Source organism: Scyliorhinus canicula, chromosome 2, assembly GCF_902713615.1.
Source record: "Scyliorhinus canicula chromosome 2, sScyCan1.1, whole genome shotgun sequence".
Classification (NCBI taxonomy): Eukaryota; Metazoa; Chordata; class Chondrichthyes; order Carcharhiniformes; family Scyliorhinidae; genus Scyliorhinus; species Scyliorhinus canicula.
In genome coordinates this window covers 97880515-97903569 of record NC_052147.1, presented here as the reverse complement: position 1 = coordinate 97903569, position 23055 = coordinate 97880515, and the positions used below count along the sequence as shown (strand labels likewise).

At 48.6% G+C, this 23055-nt stretch overlaps 1 protein-coding gene across 2 annotated transcripts in view; it reads right to left on the bottom strand.

The window, feature by feature from the left end:
* plekhh1 (pleckstrin homology domain containing, family H (with MyTH4 domain) member 1) overlaps positions 1-23055 on the bottom strand; it is a 165543-nt gene that overhangs the window by 23547 nt on the left and 118941 nt on the right. For both annotated transcript variants that reach the window (XM_038783805.1, XM_038783811.1), the window contains exons 15-23: positions 20567-20647; positions 16001-16180; positions 13464-13572; positions 10491-10603; positions 7726-7902; positions 7248-7345; positions 4533-4710; positions 3867-4022; positions 514-611 (exon numbers count right to left, since the gene is read on the bottom strand). In XM_038783805.1, coding sequence (XP_038639733.1) covers positions 514-611; positions 3867-4022; positions 4533-4710; positions 7248-7345; positions 7726-7902; positions 10491-10603; positions 13464-13572; positions 16001-16180; positions 20567-20647 — 1190 coding nt within the window. The remainder of the gene's footprint in view (positions 1-513; positions 612-3866; positions 4023-4532; positions 4711-7247; positions 7346-7725; positions 7903-10490; positions 10604-13463; positions 13573-16000; positions 16181-20566; positions 20648-23055) is intronic.

Below are 23055 nucleotides of genomic sequence, written 5' to 3'. Positions count from 1 at the left end.
CGTGTGTGTGTTATAAGCACAGGGATACGGCACTGTGCGGATATTATAAACACAGGGATACAGCACCATGTGTGTATTATAAACACAGGGATACAGCACTGTGCGTATATTATAAACACAGGGATACGGCACTGTGCGTATATTATAAACACAGGGATACGGCACCGTGTGTGTATTATAAACACAGGGATAGGGCACTGTGCGGATATTATAAACACAGGGATACGGCACTGTGTGTGTAATTATAAACACAGGGATACAGCACCATGTGTGTATTATAAACACAGGAATACGGCACTGTGTGTGTAATTATAAACACAGGGATACGGCACTGTGCATATATTATAAACACAGGGATACGGCACTGTGTATATATTATAAACACAGGGATACGGCACCGTGTGTGCATTATAAACACAGGGATACAGCACTGTGCGTATATTATAAACACAAGGATTGTGTGTATACTTGGGAAAAACACACTGTGGTATAGTTGTTGATCTGTACTCTTACCTGCTTTTATATATCAGTCTTACAATCCTGTTGCTTTCATATTTCCCAGGATGTAGTTCTTTTAGGGCTTGCTCCCATTTTGAAATTACATCACAAATCTTCAAGAAATTATTACAATTATTACACAAATAATAGCCCTGGATTAACACAATTAGATAACCTCATTGCATAATTACTTACTGTATCAATTTTACACTGATATTTTACACTGATTGGGCAGCACGGTAGCATGGTGGTTAGCATAAATGCTTCACAGCTCCAGGGTCCCAGGTTCGATTCCCGGCTGGGTCACTGTCTGTGCGGAGTCTGCACGTCCTCCCCGTGTGTGCGTGGGTTTCCTCTGGGTGCTCCGGTTTCCTCCCACAGTCCAAAGATGTGCGGGTTAGGTGGATTGGCCATGCTAAATTGCCCGTAGTGTCCTAAAAAGTAAGGTTAAGGGGGGGTTGTTGGGTTACGGGTATAGGGTGGATACGTGGGTTTGAGTAGGGTGATCATTGCTCGGCACAACATTGAGGGCTGAAGGGCCTGTTCTGTGCTGTACTGTTCTATGTTCTATGTTCTATGATATATCCCACACCCCTCATTGCAAAACTGATATACCCCACACCCCACTCTGTAACACTGATATACCCCGCAACTCTCACTGAAACACACTGTACAGTGAGGGGTGTGGGGTAAATCAGTGTTACAGTGAGGGGTGTGGATATATCAGTGATACAGTGAGGGGTGTGGGGTATATCAGTGTCACAATGAGGGGTGTGGGGTATATCATGTTTACACTGAGTGTGGGGTATATTAGTGTCACAGTGTGGGTTATATCAGTGTTAGAGTGAGGGGTCTTGAGTATATCAGTGTCACAGTGAGTGATGTGGGGTATATCAGTGTAACAGTGAGGTGTGTGGGGTATATCAGTGTCACAGTGATGGGTCTGGTGTATATCATACATAGAACAGTACAGCACAGAACAGGCCCTTCGGCCCTCGATGTTGTGCCGATCAATGATCACCCTACTCGAGGCAACGTATCCACTTTTTAGGACACTAAGGGCAATTTAGCATGGCCAATCCACCTAACCCACACATCTTTGGACTGTGGGAGGAATATAGTGAGGGGTGTGGGGTATATCAGTGTTACAGTGAGGGGTGTGGGATATATCAGTGTTACAGTGAGGGGTATATCAGTGTTACATTGGGAGGTATATCGGTGTTACAGTGAAGGGTATATCAGTGTTACAGTGAGGGGTATATCAGTGTTACAGTGAGGGGTATATCAGTGTTACATTGGGGGGTATATCAGTGTTACAGTGAGGGGTGTGGGGTATATATCAGTGTTACAGTGAGGGGTGTGGGGTATATCAGTGTTACAGTGAGGGTATATCAGTGTCACAGTGTGGGGTATATCAGTGTTACAGTGAGGGGTGTGCTGTATATCAGTAGCACAGTGAAGGGTGTGGGCTATATCAGTGTTACAGTGAGAGGTATATCACTGTTACAGTGTGGGGTATTTCAGTATCACAGTGAGGGATGTGGTGCATATCAGTGTCACAGTGAGGAGTATATCAGTGTCACAGTGAGGGGTGTGGGGTATATCAGTGTCACAGTGAGGGGTGTGGGCTATATCAGTGTTACAGTGAAGGGTGTGGGCTATATCAGTGTCACAGTGAGGGGTGTGGGATATACCAGTGTTACAGTGAGGGGTGTGGGGTATATCAGTGTCACAGTGAGGGGTATATCGGTGTTACAGTGAGGGGTGTGGGGTATATCAGTGTCACAGTGAGTGGTGTGGGGTATATCGGTGTTACAGTGAGGGGTGTGGGCTGTATCAGTGTTACAGTGAGAGGTATGTCAGTGTTACAGTGAGGGGTGTGGGGTATATCAGTGTTACAGTGAGGGGTGTGGGGTATATCAGTGTTACAGTGAGGGGTATGGGGTATATCAGTGATACAGTGAGGGGTGTGGGCTATATCAGTGTTACAGTGAGGGGTGTGGGCTGTATCAGTGTTACAGTGAGAGGTATATCAGTGTTACAGTGAGGGGTGTGGGGTATATCAGTGTCACAGTGAAAGGTATATCAGTGTTACAGTGAGGGGTGTGGGGTATATCAGTGTTACAGTGAGGGGTGTGGGGTATATCAATGTTACAGTGAGGGGTATGGGGTATATCAGTGATACAGTGAGGGGTGTGGGCTATATCAGTGTTACAGTGAGGGGTGTGGGCTGTATCAGTGTTACAGTGAGAGGTATATCAGTGTTACAGTGAGGGGTGTGGGATATATCAGTGTTACAGTGAGGGGTGTGGTATATATCAGTGTGGCAGTGAGAGGTATATCAGTGTCACAGTGAGGGGTATATCAGTGTTACAGTGAGGGGTATATCAGTGTCACAGTGAGGGGTATATCAGTGTTACAGTGAGGGGTATATCGGTGTTACAGTGTGGGGTATATCAGTGTCACAGTGAGGGGTATATCAGTGTTACAGTGAGGGGTATATCAGTGTCACAGTGAGGGGTATATCAGTGTTACAGTGAGGGGTATATCAGTGTGGCAGTGTGGGGTATATCAGTGTCACAGTGAGGGGTATATCAGTGTTACAGTGAGGGGTATATCAGTGTCACAGTGAGGGGTATATCAGTGTTACAGTGAGGGGTATATCAGTGTGGCAGTGAGGGGTATATCAGTGTTACAGTGAGGGGTATATCAGTGTCACAGTGAGGGGTATATCAGTGTCACAGTGAGGGGTATATCAGTGTTACAGTGAGGGGTATATCAGTGTTACAGTGAGGGGTATATCAGTGTTACAGTGAGGGGTATATCAGTGTTACAGTGAGGGGTATATCAGTGTCACAGTGAGGGGTATATCAGTGTTACAGTGAGGGGTATATCAGTGTCACAGTGAGGGGTATATTAGTGTTACAGTGAGGGGTATATCAGTGTTACAGTGAGGGGTATATCAGTGTTACAGTGAGGGGTGTAGGGTATATCAGTGTTACAGTGAGGGGTATATCAGTGTCACAGTGAGGGGTGTGGGCTATATCAGTGTTACAGTGAGGGGTGTGGGGTATATCAGTGTTACAGTGAGGGGTATATCAGTGTCACAGTGAGGGGTATATCAGTGTTACAGTGAGGGGTATACTGTATCAGTGTGGCAGTGAGAGGTATATCAGTGGTATAGTGAGGGGTGTGGTATATATCAGTGCGGCAGTGAGAGGTATATCAGTGTTACAGTAAGTAGTTGGATATATGTTGGATATATTGACAGGTATATTTGTGATTCTGATGAAAAGCCCTGAGTGTTTTATGCTCGTGACACCACCTCCCCTCAAAATGCCCCCCACAATGGGATTGAGAAGCCTCACCTTCACATTGCACTGCAAACAGTGTTCCAAATCCTTTCCAGAAGGATCATCCGTAAAGAGTGCAAATCCCGAATGTAGTGGTTTTCTCATCCCTATTTCCTGGTTGAGTGTGTGCAAGAACTCCTCGACTGTGGTGGAACCGTCAAAGCCCACAACCTGAATGATATATGAAGATGGCAAAAGTGGAGTTAAGGCTTGTTCTTGTGGCTTCAAATTCTACTTAAAGTGTCCAAAGTTGGATCACTGACTGTCCTAAAATGTGGAGACCAAACAATTCCCTATGCCGGGCAGGAACACAGAACCGGGATGCTCGTTGACCATCTAACATCTGGTTATAAAGATGTTATAAAGGAAATTAAACCCCTAAAGATTGTGGGGGAAATCTGAATGACATTCAGGAGAGAAAAATGTTTGCATCATCTGGCAGAGGAGCACTTTCCCAGCTGTTTCACTTTGGTGTGTGTAAGGGCCTTGCTGCCGAGAGGCACAATTGCAGTGAATGATGGGGCTGGTAGACCCTGTTATTACTAAAAATTACATGAGCCTTAGATAATGGTGCAGTGGCAGATGTGGTCTGCACGCCTGCATTGGGTGAGCCCGAAAGCGTGTCAGGGGTTTTCAAAGAAGCTGTTTAGCACGTCAAAGTACTCGGAAGCCATCACTAACCTGGTAAGTCGCATTCATGAAGTGGACTGGGATACTGAACGGCAGTGAATGGTGGTAAGGATTTCGCAGGAGGATTGACATTATCTCCATCCGGGATGGTTTGGCTTCCCGATCCCCGTTCCGCAGGGTGCGCTCCACTGACCTCTGGCAGTAGATGGAGTATTTGCCAATCTCCGTTCTGGGACGGGAAGAAAGAGAGCAGTGGCCCAGGATTAGCATAAGCAGCTTTGCTCAATAGTCTCAGGCGCTTTTCCAGTAATAACTGCAGTCAGCCTACATCATGCTCCACAAAACATTGTAATGTCATCTCCTGCTGACAGTCATCTGGAGTATGATCCATGGAGAGATATGTCACAATGAGATTTATATGTAAACGCAGTGATATCTGGGATTTATTACCATTTTTGGTTTCCCTGAGAAGGTGCATTGGGCCTTTTTCTTAGGAAGTGTTTACAGAATGGAAATAGGCCATTTGGCCCAATAGATCCAAGCTAGTCCTAATGCCCCACACAAATCTTGAACCACAGAATAGAATTTCAGCTGAACTTTGACAGAACAGAGTGGAATTTCTGGCTGCTTCAGATGTGACAATTGAGCTAACTGGAGGACTGGAGTCACATACTAGAGTGGCTATTAGTTGGGTGCACGGAGGGGGCCCGCGAATCATGTCCACATGTTCTGCCATGTCCAAGACTGAGGGGTTCTGGCAGGGGTCTTGGACGTGATGTCCGAGGTGCTGGGGTTTCGGAGTCGAGAGGTGGCGATACTTGGGGTGTTGGTAGACCTGGGAGTCCAGGGGATGAGAGAGGCCGATGTCTTGGCCTTTGCCTCCCTGATAGCCCACAGACAGACTATGTTTGGGTGGCAGACTCGGAGCTGCCAAAAGCAGGGGTGTGGGTGAGCAACCTGGCGGAATTCCTGAAGGCGGAGACGGTCAAGTTCACCTCGAGGGGATCGACAGATGGGTTCACCCGGAGGTGGATGCCGTTTATTGATTTCTTTAAGGTTTGAGGGGTCAGCAAGGGGGGGCTTGAAATGAAATGAAAATGAAAATCACTTATTGTCACAAGTAGGCTTCAAATGAACTTACTGTGAAAAGCCCCCAGTTGCCACATTCCGGCGCCCGTTTGGGGAGGCTGGTTCGGGAGGCTTTGGGGTCGGAGGGGGTTAAAATGGGAAAGGCGGGATGTGAGTAGGGGTTGGCGTCAGGGGATCCGGGGGGGGGGGGGGGGGGGGGGGGGGGGTTGTGGTTGTTCATTGTTTACTGAATTGTTCGTTTGTTCTTCTGATTCTGCTTGTATATATGAAAATGCCTTGAATAAAAATATTTTCAAAATGTTAGGTGGGGTTACTGGGTTGCAGGTATAGGGTGGAGGCATGGGCTTAAGTAGGGTGCCCTTTCAAAGGGTTGGTGCAGACATGATGGGCCAAACAGGGCAGCACAGTGGCGCAGTGGGTTAGCCCTGCTGCCTCACAACACCGAGGTTCCAGGTTCGATCCCGGCTCTGGGTCACTGTCTGTGTGGAGTTTGCACATTCTCCCCGTCTTTGCGTGGGATTCGCCCCCACAGCCCAAAGATGTGCAGGGTAGGTGGATTGAGCACGCTAAATTGCCCCTTAATTGGAAAAAAATATTAATTGGGTACTCTAAATTTATAATTTTTAAAAAATGATGGGCCAAACAGCCTCCTTCTGCACTGTTGGATTCTATGACTCTATGATAGGCCAGGGCTTCTTAATCAGGGACTACAAATGGAGCTTTACTCTGCATTTAAACTATGGGTGGGATCCTCCCTTCCCCCGGCCACGTGTTTCTCGGCAGCGGCCGTTCACCGGTTACGGGATTTCTGACTGCTGCTGCTTGTCAATATGATTTCCCATTGATGCCACTACAAGCCATCAGAAAACCCACGAACGGGGGTGCACTGCCAGTGGGGAACAGAGAATCCCAATGGTTGGAGAATTCCGGCCTTAACCTGGGAATACTTGACTGAGTGTGAAACATAATAGAGGGTGGGATTCTCTAACCCTGGGTCGGGTCGGTAAATCGCCGGGGGGGGGGGGGGCCGCGATTCACGCGACCGGTGACCGGAGAATCGGCACCATTGGCGGCGATGCGGTCTGCGAGTTTGCGCAGCCCCATGGCGCCTGTTTGACGCTGGTCTCAGCAGCTGCGTGAGTCGCTCCAGTGCTGCGCTGGCCCCTTATGAGGCGCAGTATCGCTGATCCTGCGGCCTGTTGATGCAGTTTTAGAACGCGACGGCATTTACGACGCTGTCAACACTTAGCCTCAGGATCAGAGAATCCCACCCAGAATGTTCAAAAACTAAGCAGGGTAGATCTATAATCTTGATCAAAGTGTTGGGAGTGAGAATAAGGGCCAATGGAGACCAGTCTGTCTCCTTTGAGTATAGTTCTAGCAAGAGCCATTCCCCAGTCAGGCCCAGCAGTTGGTGCTACAGTGGTATTGGAAACAGCTTTGGCTTTCCCTGCCTTCCTGGGAAATGGTAGCACACACTGAAGAACAAAACTACAAGAGAGCAATACTTCTAAAAGACTGAGAGATAGGCCATACAATTCTCAAAAAAAATTATATCAAAAAGCAGATGTTAGTCAACTCTTAATACAGCAGGAAATGGTTATCTAGATTTCTACTGACACACATAACATGCCAACCTGTTTTCCCCCGATGTACACTACAACAGAGGTCTCATACCTGGGGTCAGCATGGCGTTGCAAGTGAAGTTTGAGATACCACAGGAAATGGTGCTGGGGAAGGAAAAGTGCGACGCACAAAGCCAGAAGCTGCCAGCACTGCAGAGGAAGCAAGAAGCCAGAAGAGATTTCATTAAATGCTTTGTCAAATATATGATCGCTACTGAAGCTCAAATAGACTGCTTCAATTGAAGGTCACGAACAAAAAGTCCTATTGATATGAATGGCCCATGAATGATGGGTCATGCAGGGAAGAATAAAAATTTCCAGAATCTGATTAGTATGAAGTGTAAGTTTCTTTCCACGAGCCTATTATTGGCTTCAAGAGAGAGATAATTATCTATTGCACCGAATAGGTCCAGGGTTTGTTCCCTTAAACTCCCAAGTCAGGTGGGAATCCCATTCTGAAGGAAAAATATTTCTGACTCCAATGTCTGAAGAACTGATTGAATCTCGAGATTTCTTCAAATAATGGTTACCTGTATGAGGGAGAAGTTGTGTGGCTGCCTGTGGCTGGTCTGTTTAATGAATTGACAGTAGATCTCATTCTGTAGCTCTGTGTGTGCCAAGCAAACCTGCAGTGCATTCTGCGCCAGTGATACGTGGTAGTCAATCGAAGGCGCCTCGACCAGCACGTTGATGAACAGTTGACATGACTGTGGGGACAGAACATGGTGAAGTATCCATCCATGAATATAACGGGTTGCACCTACTGCGCCAACCAAGGGCAACCAAGAGGCTCAAAAGGCTTGGGAGTAAATATTCCAGTCCTGCCCACCATGCGGAACTGGAAGCTCAAATAGACTGTTTCAACTGAAGGTCATGTACAAAGATATTTATTGATACGAGTGACCCATGAATGATGGGTCATGGCAGAGAAGAACGACAATTTGATGGACACTGAAAAGTCCTTTGAGCTCGGGCGGGATATTCCAGTATCAGAGCAGGTGGGACTGGAAAATCCCACTCATGGTCAAAAAGGCGAGTTTACATAGAATTCCATTGAACACAGAGCATAGACTCTTCAGCCCAACGACCCAATCCTCTGCTTTATCATCCTCGCACCTCTTTTTTATTTAGCCCCGTCAATGTATAATAAGTGTATAATTCTATTTCTCTCTTCCTCATGTTCTGTTTAGCTTTCCCCTAAAAAGCATCTATGTGATTCACCTCAGCTAATCCATGTAGTGCTGAGTTCCACATTCTCATCACTCTTGTGTAAAGAAGTATCTCCTGTTTTCATTCTTGGGTTTATTTGGGGGTTAACTCTGGTCTCTCCACATGTGGGACCATCTGCTCCATGTCTACCCTAGGAAAAGGCGGAGAAGGCAAGAGAGCAGGGATTATGGAGAGAATTCCAGAGTTTAGGCCGAGATAGCAAAAGTACAGACACCAATGGCGTGGCTGATGGAGTGATTTGGGGGGAGGGCCAGTGGAACTGGGGAAGAGATGTAGTAGAGGCCAGAGTTGAGGTAATTAGCAGTTGTAGGGCTGGAGGAATTTAGAGATGGGAAGACAGGAGGTATCGAAGGGATTTAAATACGAGATTAGAATTTTAATTTGGAGGTTTTTGTGGATCGAGAGTCAATGGAAGTCAGTGACGACAAGGGTGATGGGGGAAACAGTTTTGATCACTGGAAATAGAATCACGCCAAGGCAAATAATGGGCTGGATTTCACAAAGCGTCGCACTGCTCAACACGCACACCCACCCTCCCCAGCCCTGCTCAGAATAAAACAGATAGCCTACCCCCCCTCCCATGAAAACATGCTGAGCATTGAATCCTGCCCTCCAGAGCTGCTGGCCAGCCAGTCAGCAGTCACATCAGTGCCAGAACTCCATAGTGTGTGCTGCTGGGCTTGCCAGCATGAAGATGGATCCCAGTAAGTCCTGGGCTTTTACAGTAGGAAGTGATTGGCCGTTCTATGGAGTGGGGATGAGAGGGACCAGTTTTCTAGACCAGGCAGGGAGGAAGAAAGCAGCTGGTGGGGGGCATCCCTGCAGCGGGTGAGGGTTGTGTGTGGGGGTGCCTCCAATGTACACATGACACCCCATGATTGAAATGCTCACCCACCCCCAGCACCCCTCACTTCCCACTTTTTCACAGAAGCAGTTTTAAAAAATGGCCTTTGTACTGTGGCTGGGCTGCCACTGCCCAGCATTTTATGACCGTGGAGGCTGATTAACTTCCTAAATAATTGGCAATTAAGGGCCTCAATACACATAAAGGCAGACAGCATAATGGACGCCTTACCCAGTGCCCATATTATGGGGGAACAGACCAGGAGTAGTGGGCAAGAAGGAGGTGGGCTGACCACCTGATATCTATAACACACCTGGAATGAGGGACTGTAATTTGGAACAATAGGAAGTATATCAGAAAGAAAAATGATAATTGATCATATCCACACTTGGGCCGCAATCTAATGGCCCCATTGGCCATGGGCATAAATTCTGTACAAGCCCCTAAATATCACGAGAGTGGAAAAATAGGGTTTGCGCTGGAGAGATCTCAGAATGAGATCTGCCCCCCTCCACCGGTGATGCAATCAGGCTCACGCCCAGGAATGACATGGGCCTGATTTGCAATAATTTCATATTGTGTTAATGAGTTTGATGCCGCTACTTCCGCCCTCATACGAACTGCCCATCCAGCCATCCTGGCGCCAATCACTACTGGTTTTAAAAATGAAAATGAAAACCAGTCGAAGTGACGACCCCGGGGGTGCACACGTAGTGAGGGACCAGCCTGGGAGGGGGCACTGCCAGGGGAGTTCCATTGCTGGGCTCCCCTTATCCATGGAGGTGAGGGGGCGGAGTTTGTCTTTTTGTCTGTGGGGGAGGGGGGGAGGAGGTTTCCCCTTATCCGTGGGAGGTGGGGGTTGCTCGTGTCCCTGTGGGGGTCTTGATATCCGTGGTTGGGGTGAGTTCCCCATGTCTATTGGGGGTTTCACTCTGTGGGGTGAGGGGAGGGTGCCTTTTGTTTAAATCTGAGATGGGGGCGGCCTTTATAAAAGTCAGCCCGATCGTGGGATTCCTGCGTTGCCGGCCTTCTTAGGCCCACCCCTCCAGTTGACGGCGTTAGTCTCGCCTCCCCTTTGAAGTTGCACAGGGTGCTGTTCCATAAGGTGAGAAAAGCCCGTGCTTCACACTGATTTTCCCGCCAGAGCCAACCCTCCATGACTTTCTGGGAGGATTCCAGCTTTGGTTACGCACCAATCAAAGGTAATACATCAGTTTTTACCTTGAAGAGTTTGAGTGCCTCAGTCTGCAGTGCTTCCGAGGGGAGAGTGGTGAGGGCATTGGGGAGGCCACCTTTGCTGCTGCACAGGACAGGATGCTTCCAGGTCGGCGAGTCTATGTGCAAAATAATAATCTTTATTAGTGTCACAAGAACATGAGCACTGCAACGAAGTTACTGTGAAAAGCTCCTAGTCGCCACATTCCGGCGCCTGTTCAGGGGCACTGAGGGAGAATTCAGAATGTCCAAATGACCTAACAGCACGTCTTTCGGAACTTGTGGGAGGAAACCGGAGCACCCGGAGGAAACCCACCCAGACACAGAGAGAATGTGCAGACTCCGCACAGACAGTGACCCAAGCTGGGAATCGAACCTGGGACTTAACCACTGTGCTACCGTGCTGCCCAAGAAGAAGCAAGTCCCATCTGTCAAAAGTGACAATTCACACCATGAATCTGCACCTCACTATCTCTGAGCCAGAAAATTCAAGGCCAAACCCACAAATTAAAGGCCGAGGGAATGATAGTGTGATTTCAAAGTTATCTTTGCAGCTATTGGTTTTGCGACTCCTCATGGTGTAGTCCAGTGGACCATGCAGATAATACCCACATTGGCGCTGGACTTATCCCAAACTCCTCAACTATCCCTGCTCCAAGGACTGCAGCTCGATATGATAGGAAACGTTTATGATGGGATGCTTTTATGACCCGAGTTATGTTGGCAACAATAAAACTCTTGCTCAGGCCACCCAAGTGGAATCGAAAGGTGTGTGATGCAGACCTAAAGGCCAGTCCACTGGCTCTCCTGTTGAGATGGGTGGCGAGGATTGTGTGCGAGTCAATCTGAAAACCAGTCTTTGTAAAAGAAAAAAAAGCACCCTTTGTTATGGAAACGGCTCAGTGACCAGACTGTTCTTGCAGAAACAAAAGACCATCTTCGGGATGTGACAGTACGATGATAATCAGATCAGTGTCAAATATCTTGCTCCACACGACTGGCAGTAAGAGAAGTGTGTTGAACCTCCTAGCCTCCACTTTCCTGTTTTAATACTAAACAGCACCTGCAGTGTGCAAAATTAGCTGTAAACATTAGGACGGTCGACTATGTTGGACTCGAGGTGTTGGCTCTGTTTCTCTCTCCACAGATGCTGTTTGGCCTGCCGGGTTTGTCCGCATTCTCCGCTTTTATTCCAAAATTAGCTGACCGTGCAGAGAATTCCAATCCAACTCAAATCCCGCTCATTCAACACATCGAAGGGTGTGCATCCACATGGGCATGGCAAGTCTATTGTTTTTAATAATGGAGGTGGCCAATGTGTTTTCTCTCCTGAATATTTATTCATCCTCAATTGTCAATCAGAGATGATGTGGAGCTGCCGGGGTTGGACTGGGGTGAGCACAGTACAAAGTCTTACAACACCAGGTTAAAGTCCTACAGATTTGTTTCAAACACTAGCTTTCGGAGCACTGCTCCTTCCTCACTCACCTGAGGAAGGAGCTGCGCTCCGAAAGCTAGTGTTTGAAACAAACATGTTGGACTTTAACCTGGTGTTGCAAGACTTCTTACTGGCAATCAGAGAACCTGGGCAAGGCAGATAAAACTCAACTGGGAAGCACAGCACCGCACCCTCAACACCATCATCAATGCTGTTAGATAAATAAAGTAAGGGCCTGGATGTAGGCAAGGCTGGTAAACGGAGCTGGGATGAGGCCAAACTTGACAAAACTGAATGTGAACAGACTCAAGGGGTTGAATGGCCTCCTCCTGTTGTTATATTTCTAGCACCTAAAATTAGTACCAGGGTTGACTCCAAACTAATCCCAGTGTGTGAGGTTCATTCACAGTCGTTTGGCACCCTTGCAGTTACATAGGATTTACATCACATAAACAGGACATTCAGTCCAACTGGTCGAGGCCAGTGTTTATGTTCCTCAAGGAGGCACCTCCCACCTGACTTCACCTCATCAGCACACCCTTCAATTCATTTCTTCCTCAGGTGACTATTCAGCTTCCCCTTAAAACACCAAACCGATGCTACTTGCCTCAATACATCTATATGACAGCGGGTTTCACATTTACACCACCCTCTGGGGAAAGAAATTCCCCTCAATTGCTTGTTGGATTTATTAGTGACTATCTTGGGCACGATCAAACGGCCTCGTCATTCCCGACTCGGTGATATGACGAGGTTGTTAAATCTCACGCGAGTGTTCTCACGAGATTTGCGACGCTCGGAACACCGCGTGAGATCTCATTAGATCTCGCAAGATGTCATGATCTGGATCTTGCCCTTGCTGTGAGCCATTAGGCCTCTGAGGCCTTCGGAGGCCCCGGGCTTTGGTCAGGGTGGTATCCTGACACTGCCATCTAGACACTGCCAGCCTGACAACTTGGCAATGCCAGGCTGGAAGAGACACTACCATGGTGCCAGGTTGGCAGTGCCAACATGCCCGGGTGCCAGATTGCCCCAGCCAAGAATCAGGCCCAGGGGTGCCCTGCCCTTAAGAGATTGAGTGGAGGAGGGGTGCTTGAGGACACTCAAGAGGCTGCGGGGGGAGTCTAGGGGGGGGGGGGGGTCATGAGATGCAAGCGGCAAAAGGGCTCCTCGATCTCTTCTTGCACTGGCGAGCTGAGGGTGATTCTGACCCGAGACCCGATGGCGGGGTCGGTCTCGATACAACACGCGCCCAAAACAGGACTCCGATTTTTGGGCGTTAAATCTTAGCCCTAGTCTATAGAAAGACCCCCCCCCCCTCTCTCCCGCAAGTCTATCCCAAATCTACCTAAATTTACCCTCACAAATCCTTTCAGAATCTTAAAGTCCTCTGACATAGTACGCAATGGGTGCAATAGAACAACACCATATATTGTTAACAAAATAAACCCATTTTGAAAATTCTTTTAATTTGCATCCCACGAGAAGATCGCGGGCCCTCTGGTCACCTCGGTTCCAGTATCTCGCTGCGTCACACTCACTTGGCTCCCCATCGACATCCAACAGTTTTCCGATGAGCTGCTCATATTCAGTGCCCACTTTGGAATGGCTGCTCCCAGCTGCCACAGTCAAGTGGTACTGCCAGGTGTCCTGTTGGACAAGAAGATTTTGAAGAAACAACACGTGAATAATAAAACAAACGACAGTTATGCTTCAGTCTGATTGTCACAGAATGAGTGGGAGATCGAGTGATGGAGAGTGAGAGAGTAGCAGCAGGTACTGTAGGGTAGCGGTTATGTTACTGGATTGGAACTCTAGAGGTCTGTCTTAATAATCCAGGCATCATGAGTTCAAATCTTATCCACCAGAGTTTGAGAATTTGAATTCAGTTTAAAAGCACAAATTTAAACATCGGGGGCTGGATTCTCCGCTCCCCCGACGCCGAAATTGCGTTCGGTGACGGGGCGGAGAATCCGTTTTCCCGCTGAAATCGGGAGTGGCGCCGGTTTTTAAAATCTCTGCCCCCCGAAAATCGATGCTCTGTTGCCGACTGACCGAATTCCCGACGGCATGGTTTATGTGTGCTCACACCGTCCGGGATCCTTGCGTGGCGGCTGCGGACTCAGTCTGGGGCCGCCACAGTCGGGAGAGGGCCAATCAGCGGGCAGAGGGGACTTCATTCGGGGCTGGAGGCAATGTGGCCAGGCGGTCCGGGGCGTGTGAGCGGACGATGCAAGGCACTACTTTGCTGGTCCAGGGCTGAGTCCGCCATGGAGCACGGCGCGGCTGCTGCAGGCCGCCGCCATGCGCATGCGCGGCCTCTGACCCAGAAGTGCTGGGGGCCGTATCAGCAGCAAGAGCTGCAAGCTGTACGATGGCTGCCTGCTAGCCCCCAGCAAGACTGGGAACCAGTGGCCTTTTGACCAGTTTTCCAGGCGTTAAAGGCCACAGTGTTCACGACGGCATGGGGACTTAGTCCCAATAATAAATAATCCAGCCCCTGGTACCTGTAGAAGTCACCATGAAACTGTTGCACTGTTATAAAACCCCAACTGGTTCATTTATGTCCTTCAGGGAAGGGAACCTGTTGCTCTTACCTGGTCTGACCTGTATGTGACTCTAGTCCACATGAATTTGAGGTGGCCGAGCAAAACTGTATCAAACCACTACAAGAATGAGCTGCAGCAGTTACTTTATTCTTTCACGGGGATGTGGAAAGGCCAGCATTCATTGCACATTCTTAATTGCCTTAATTAAGAATTAAGGGCAGCATGGTAGCACAAATGGATAGCTGTGGCTTCACAGCGCCAGGGTCCCAGGTTCGATTCCCCACTGGGTCACTGCCTGTGAGGAGTCTGCACGTTCTCCCTGTGTCTGCGTAGGTTTCCTCCAGGTGCTCCGGTTTCCTCCGGGTGCTCCGGTTTCCTCCCACAGTCCAAAGACGTGCAGGTTAGGTGGATTGGCCATGACAAATTGCCCTTAGTGACCAAAAAGGTTAGGAGGGGTTATTGGGTTACGGTGATAGGGTGGAAGTGAGGGCTTAAGTGGGTCAGTGCAGACTCGATGGGCTGAATGGCCTCCTTCTGCACTGTATGTTCTATGTTGTTCTATGATAATCAGGCGTCGCTGGCTAGGCCAGCATTACCCAGCCCTAAATTACTTTACGAATGTGGTGTGAGCTGTCTTCTTGAACCACTGCTGTCCAGGTAGCATAGTTACATCCACAGTGCTGTTAGGAAGCGAATTCCAGGATTTTGACCCTGTGACAGTGAAGGAACGGCGATATATTTCCAAGTCAGGATCGTTGTAACTCGGGAGGGGAAATTTCAGGTGATGGAGTTCCCTTATATCTTCTGCTCTTGTCGTTTGAGGTGCAGAGGTCATGGGTTTGGAAGGTGCTGTTGAAGAAGGTTTGGGTGAATTGCCACAGTGCATCTTGTAGATGATACACACGTCTGCCACCGGGTTTAAAGTGTTTAAAGTGGTTAATGAGGTGCCAATCCAGCAGACTGCTTGGGGGTGCCAGGAGGCAGTCCCCCAGCATCGCTGGGGGAAGAGTTCCAGGATCAGCACCGTTTCTCTTTCTGGACTGGGCGGCCTTTAAAAATGGCACCCTGATCCTCGACTGACTACGTTTTTGGCGATGTGGGCGAATCAGAGGCTGCCACGCCAGCGACATGTCATGGGACCGCTGCTTGCTTATTTTCCTCAGTGTGGCTCCAAATGGTGCACAAAGCGGCCGTCTTTTCCTACCCAAAGGCGCCGTTTGCCGATATCCGGGAAAATCTCGCCAAGAAATGTTTTCAATATCCCTATGCGTTTTCCCTGGTTTGCTCACAGCAACATCCTAGAGATTAATCTTTAATTGTTGAAGACTACAGGGTAATCCTAGAATCTTGGGAACCGCAGTGTGCAGGCCTGAGTCTATTGTCCACAGTGAGGGCAACTCCACTGAGGCACATAGCTGCAGCTTGATGATTGTCAAAACACTACGGTTGTTATCCTTGGCAAATATTCCCTTTATTTTCTCCTGCCCTCTCCTGAACACACTTGGGGCCGAATTGAACAGATCTCTCACCTTTTCTTGCTTGGTACCAATCAGCAGATAAGTCGGACTCTGATCCTTCGGATGGATGACCAGAGTGAAGTGCGATGAGAGGAACCCTCGGCCTCCCGCCTCGTAATCCTCATCGGAATCGCAGGATCGGTCTACCTCTCCAACTTTAGCCTTGCGGACTTTCAGGTGGCCCAGAGGGAACTAAAAATGCAAAGGGAGCATTTCAGTCAAGATGAAACTCCTTCGCTGATGCCTCATACATGAAGCCATTAGGCTGAGAATCTTTACAGGTGGAAAATGGCCTCACAATGGGAGCTTCTATCTCCTGCAATGTCACCAACAATGCCCTGGTTACCGCCATTCTCCCAGGGCCTAGTTCAAAGGATGAAACTCCCACTGATTTAAGGTGAGAGGTTTCTTTTAATATGACAATCAGGATCCTATGGACCCTTTTTGTCATTTAATGGCGGACTGTTTGGAGCCTGGGCCAATTACACATTTGCCATTTTTACTGACAACACATCCAAAATGGCAAGTTTCAAATTATTTTTCTGGGTCTGGAAAAAATAACATGCCCCACAAAATACATCCCTCTTCCAATATTGAGGCAGCCTCAATTTCCATCTTGGCTTGGCTTCTATTTAAATGAGGCCTGGCTCTCAAAATGGCTCTGGCTGTCTCTATGCAGATGGACAGTGGACTCAAGTTGGCTGCCCAATTGTTAGCTGGTCCACCCCTAGATCTGTCTAACCTTTCACAAACCCAGTCAGGCCCTTGATGCTGCAGCCACTCCTCAAGATTCTATTCTACGTCATCCCCAGACCTGTCACACTACTCAGGGTGTGGTCAGACCAGAGGTCTGTACAGTTTAACCCCTTCAAATTGTAGCAGCTCTATAGGTCATTGTTTTATTGACTTTGTTGATTGCGTTGGTTGGACAGGGTTGGTGTGGGATCTGCAGAGCGAGGGGGAAAACTGGCTGACAGAGATGGCCATACCCACACCTCCTAAAGCTTGCATTTTGGATTGTTAACTCATTGATGTACATGGAAATATCCATGGATTGGTTATGGTCTCCTGATCAGAGTCATCGTGGATAGAGGAGCAAATGGTGCCAGAGGAAGCATGAGTTCTATTGAACCATTTGCAAAGATCCCAACAGCAGGCAGAAATTGGAGACCTGGCTATTATGTTCCTTAGATCTCAAATTTCCTCCCCTTAAACAAACATTCTACAATCTTAATATCAGGAGAAAAAGTTTCAGAGCATCTGAAATAAAGCAATCATTCCATTAACACACCAAATTAAGTTTTGTTTAAACATAACAAAGAACAAAACTAAACTGTTATTGATGACAGTATAACACATATAACTTACAGTTTACAGAACTGGGTGAGGCCATTCAGCCCATTGTGTGTGTGCTGGGTCATTGGTAGTGCATTCCAAAATTAAGCTCACCGCCCTGCTCTCTTCCCATAGCTATAGATCTCCAACTGTTTCATTTTTTGATCACTGTCGGCAGACAGTGGCGAGGGAGATTCTGCGGATTAGGAATGGTATGGGAAGGCTGGTGGTGGAATGGAGCAGGTGAACAGGGAGTTGGAGGACTTTTATAGGAGGTTATAAGTCAGAGCCGCCAGAGGATGAGTCGGGGATGAGGGAGTTTCTGGAGCGACTGGAGTAGCCGGAGGTGGGAGAGGAGAGGGCTGGTTTGGAAACGCCATTAGGTTTGGAGGAAATTAAGTTAGCAATAAGGAAGATGCAGTAGGGTAAGGCTCCAGAGCCAGATGAGTTCCCGGTGGAGTTTTACAAAATGTTTAAGGACCAGTTGGCACAGCTGATGGTGGAAATGTTTTGAGTATGCGATGGCAAAGGGGGGCATTAATGGAGACTATGAGGCAGGCATCTATTATTAATAATAATAATAATAATAATAATCTTTATTAGTATCACAAGTAGGCTAACATTAACACTGAAATGACGTTACTGTGAAAATCCCCTAGTCGCCACATTCCGGCACCAGTTCGGGTACATTGAGGGAGAATTCAAAGTGTCCAATTCACCTAACAAGCACGTCTTTCAGGACTTGTGGGAGGAAACTGGAGCACCCGGAGGAAACCCACGTAGACACAGGGAGAACGTGCAGATTCCACACAGACAGTGATCCAAGCGGGAATCAACCCTGAGACCCTGGTGCTGTGAAAAAGGAAAAGGACCCAGTGGAATGTGGGTCTTATAGCCCCCCCCCTTTTCTCTGCTAATGTGGATGCCAAAATATTGGCGAAGGTGCTGGCGGTGAGGTTGGAGGGGTGTCTTCTGAAGGTGGTTGGGGAGGGTCAGACAGGATTTGTCAAGGGTAGGCAGCTGTCGTCGAACGTGGGGGGCTGCTGAATGTGCTGCTTTCTCCGGCAGAGGGGAGGGATTTAGAGGTGGCGCTGGCGTTAGATGCAGAGTGGAGTGGAGATAACTGGTTGCGGTACTGGAGAAGTTTGGGATTGGGCCTAAGTTTGTGGCTTGGGTAAAATTACTATATAAGGATCCGACAACTTGTGTGCGGATGAATGAGACGCAGTAGGAGTACTTCCCACTATTCCGGGGAATGAGGCAGGGATGCCCCATGTCCCCCCTCTTGTTCGCATTGGCAATTGAGCCCTTGCCGATTGCACTGATGGGTTTGGGCTTATGGAAGGGGATAAAGAGGGTGGGAGGTGGGAATGTTGGAGCATAGGGTGTATCTGTAGGCATATGACTTACTGCTGTATATCACGGTCCCGGGCTTTTTGATGGGAAACATAATGGGGTTGCGAGGGAAATATGGGGCATTTTCAGGGCATAAATTGAATTTAGGGAAGAGTGAGTATTTTGTTGTATCTCCTTTGGGTGTAAGCTAAATTTTACGAGCCTGCTAGGGAAGGTGAAGGAGGGTCTGGGGAGGTGGGATAGTCTCCCTTTGTCATTGGCTGGCCGGGTGCAGGCAGTGAAAATGAACATTTTGCCAGTTTCTGTTCCAGTGTCTCCCAGTCTATTTGTCAAAGGCATTTTCTCGAGGGGTGGATGGGCTGATCTTGTTGTTTGTGTGGGTAGGGAAGGTGGTGAGGATAAGGAAGGTGGTGCTCCAAAGTGGGTGGCAGTCCAAATCTGTTGCACTATTACCGGGCGGTGAATGTGGAGAAAGTGAAGGTTAAAGAAAGGAGTTCTTATGGGTGTGGATGGAGGTGGGCGTCCTGTAAAGGGCTGGGGTTATGGGCGTTGGCGATGGTGCCGCTGCTGTTAGCCCCAGGGAAGTATTCTGGGAATCCCGTCGTGGTAGCCACGCTGAGCATCTGGGGCAATTCCGACAGCAGTTCAAGGTGAGGACGGGGTCGAGGGTGATGCCAATAAGAGGGAAGGATGCGACGTTCTGGGGTTGGGAGGAGAAAGGGGTGAATGAGATGAAGGATCTGTTTCTGGAGGTGAGATTCGCAAGGCTAGAGGAATTGGGGGTGAAGTATGGGCTGCAACGTGAGGAAGGCTTTAGGTATATGCAGGTGTGGAATTTCGCTAAAAAGTATTTTCTGAGTTTCTTGATGACGCCGCACTCCTCGTTGCTGGAGGAGATGCAGTCGGGGGGGGGGGGGGGGGGGGGGTGTTGGAAAGTGGGGTTGTCTCAGTGATTTATGGGAGGATTATGGAGGAGGATAAGGAGTCTATGGAAGGAATTAAGGCCAAGTGGGAGGAAGAGTTGGGGAAGGGCTAGCGGAAGGATTATGGTGTGAAGTGTTACGATGGGTCAATGCCTTGACCTCGTGTGTGCAGAGGGCGCACTTAACGAAGTCGAGGATGAGCCGGCTGTTTGAAGGGGTGGAGAATAGCTGCAGGCAGTGTGGGAGGGACCCAGCCAACCATGTCCATATGTTCTGGTCCTGCCTGAATTTGGAGAGCTATTGGGGGTTGTGTTTAACACCATCTCTGAGGTTCTGCATATGGAATTGGAGCCGGGTCCCCTGGGGGCCATATTCCGGGTGACAGACCTGCCAGAGTTGCAGGCGGGAGCGGGGGCACATGTTTTAGCCTTCGCCTCGTTGATACGCAGCCGGGTCCTGTTGGGGTGGAGGTCAGCTTCTCCACTCTGTGCCTCAGTGTGGCTGGGGGATGTGGAAGAGTTTATGGCCTTGGAAAAGCTGAAATTTGCTCTGAAAGCAGCAGATGAGGGGTTCCAACAGAATGGGGGTCGTCCATTTTGCACTTTGGAGACCTGGTTGCTACCAAGGGGTGAGCAGGAGGAGGGGGGGGGGGGGGGGGGGGGGGGGGTCCTGTTTGTTTAAAAATGTTAAAATGTTGAATCAAAATATTTTTCAAAAAAAGATGAACGAACATTCTGCTTTTCATGTCATTATTTAACCCTCAAACATAGAAAAGCAATTTTCCACATCTGCATTTCCAATTAGCCACATGTGGATAGCACACTGGGATAACACTGATATATTCAAGCCACATGACTCATTCTTGGCAGAGGCTGTTAGCAACCAGGGTTGGCAGTCGGAATGTACATAGCCCCCCTTAATCAGCTGGTTTCAGTCTGTCTCTAAATACGCTCGCTGGTCATACCTTGTCATCTTGGTTCCGAAAGTAGTAGAAGACCTTTCCAATGAGGGAGCACCAGACCAGCTTGGAGTAGCCGTGCCTCACCTGGAACAGACATGACGAAAAGTCAACCACCGGGGGAGTGTCTTTCATTTGTGATCAGGTTAACCATGAGACATGTAAATGGAACTCACAACTTCACGATAGCCAACACTTGACCAACAATATGAACACAGGAATTAGGAGCAAGCAAGAGTAGACCATTCAGCCCCTCGGGTTTACTCCTGTTCCTGCACTGCCCTTTTGATCATCCAATTAACATTTTGTTCCCATGCAATGCTTCTCATCATTGACCCCCTGCAGGAGATAAGATGGTTCCGGGAACGTTGTTCCAATCTTATCAATTGTTTGGAACCTCAAATAGCACACCAACCAACATTCACTTTTTGGCCGTGGGGAAAAATTGCAAGTATGCAAAATGGAAGGCAATCTCTCTACCCAAACATTATGCCCCGGAACAGAAAAGAGTTTTTAAAATCAGAGGCAACTTAGCTATCTATTCCATCCAATGCAGAACCAAAATTTAAATAGCCTTTCTGAATTGACTTTTCGAACTGTAAGAGCAAGAGTCTGCTGGTGCTTATCGCTGATTTGGCAAGTTTCCTTTGATCGTACTCCAAAATCACCGGTGCAAGTTGTTTTAAGAGGCTTTTTCATGATAAGATTAATAACAGAACGCACAATAACGGGGTTAATGTGAAACATGCTGTCACTTTATGATATGTGCAACCCACAACTTCAGAAAGCCACTGATTGCTTGGGCCAGATCTGTCGGCTATTGCGCCCGAAATGCGACACGGCACATGCCGAGAAATCCCTCTTCCGGGATCTACCCGGCTCGTCACGCCCCGTGAGATCTAATGTAATCTCATGAGACGTCACGGTGTGAATGCCTCCCATTGTGGGTGGAATCACTATCTGGCAAATCTATATATTAGAGTGAGACAGTTAGTCTCGCTCTAATATGAACGCCCCTGACCTAGCTGAAGCGTTGGGACCTTACCCCTTTGCCGTGGAGACCTCCATTCGGTGCTGGTCCCCACAAATGTGGATGAGACGGAAAGGCACTTTGGGGGTCTCCCAAGGGATCGGAGGCGCCAGGAGCTTGCCCTCTGGACAGGGTGGCACCCTGGCACTGCCAGCCTGGCACCACCACCTGGGTGTCAGCCTAGCACTGCCAAGGTGCCCTGGTGGCAATTCCAGCTGGCAGGGGCGCTGGCGGTGCTAGGCTTGCATTTTTCCTGCGCTGGGGATCAGGCCCAGGGGTATCCTGCACGTGCGAGCTGGGGTGCAGGGGGGCTTGAGTACCCCCTTATAGGTGAGTTGAGGCTTTGGGGGGGGGGGGTTCAGGGGTCACATCGGGAGAGGGGGGGGGGGTGTCGAGAGATTGGGATGCCATTTAAAAATGGCATCGATCTCTTCCTGAATTGAGGAGTTCCTCAGTGCAGGAAATGGGATGAAATGCAATTTCGATGGGAAGTTCCCCGCTGAGGCCCTGATTTGGAACAGAGTCCCGATAGATAGCGCAGTGTTTCTCAAGCACTGGGAAATACCCGACTAAACACTCATCACGGGACTCTGTTCCAATTGCTTAGATCGCACCCCTTATCTTTGACATACCTCTAAATTAGAGCCCTCAAACTTCATCTTAAACAAGAAAGACCAGCCATTCTTTGGCTCACCCCCAGCTAGCTGTCGGAGAGTTAAGGACGTAATAACTGGGCCCCAGCACATCTGCATAAGGAAACGGGTACGATACATCAGCAACCTACAGCTACCGCAGTGCAATCCCAAAGTCTTCAAATACATATAAATCGTAAAATGGCGGTAAGAGGAGGAGCAGGGCTCATTCGGCACCAAAAAGGGGATTTACACATGGAGACGCAGGGCACATCTGAGGTGCTACATTTTTCAAAATTCATTCATGGGACGTGGGCTGGGCCAGAATTTATTGCCATCTCTAATTGTCCTTGATGAATGGTTTACTGAGCCATTTCGAGGGCATTTAAGAGTCAACCTCATTGCTGTGGGTCTGGAGTCACATTAGGCCAGGCCGGATAAGGACTTTAATGAACTAAATGTGGTTTTACGAAAATCAACAATGGTTTCATGCTTCCATCACTCGACAACAGCTTCCAGATTTTTACTAAATTCAGATTTTGCCATCAGTTGTGGTGGGATTCGAACCTGGGTCCCCAGAGAGTTACCCTCGGTCTCTGGGTTACTGAGCCCACCGGAAATACCACTGTGCCACCAGAAATTTTGCGTTCCTCTTTACCAAGAAGATGCTGCTACCCAGGCCCTGGTGAAAGAGGAGGTCATTCAGGCTCACCCCCAGATAGCTGACCTCTGTCGGAGAGTTAAGGACGTAATAATTGGGGCCCAGCGCATCTGCACAAGGAAAGGAGCACGATATACCAGCAACCTACAGCTACCGCAGTGCAATCCCAAAG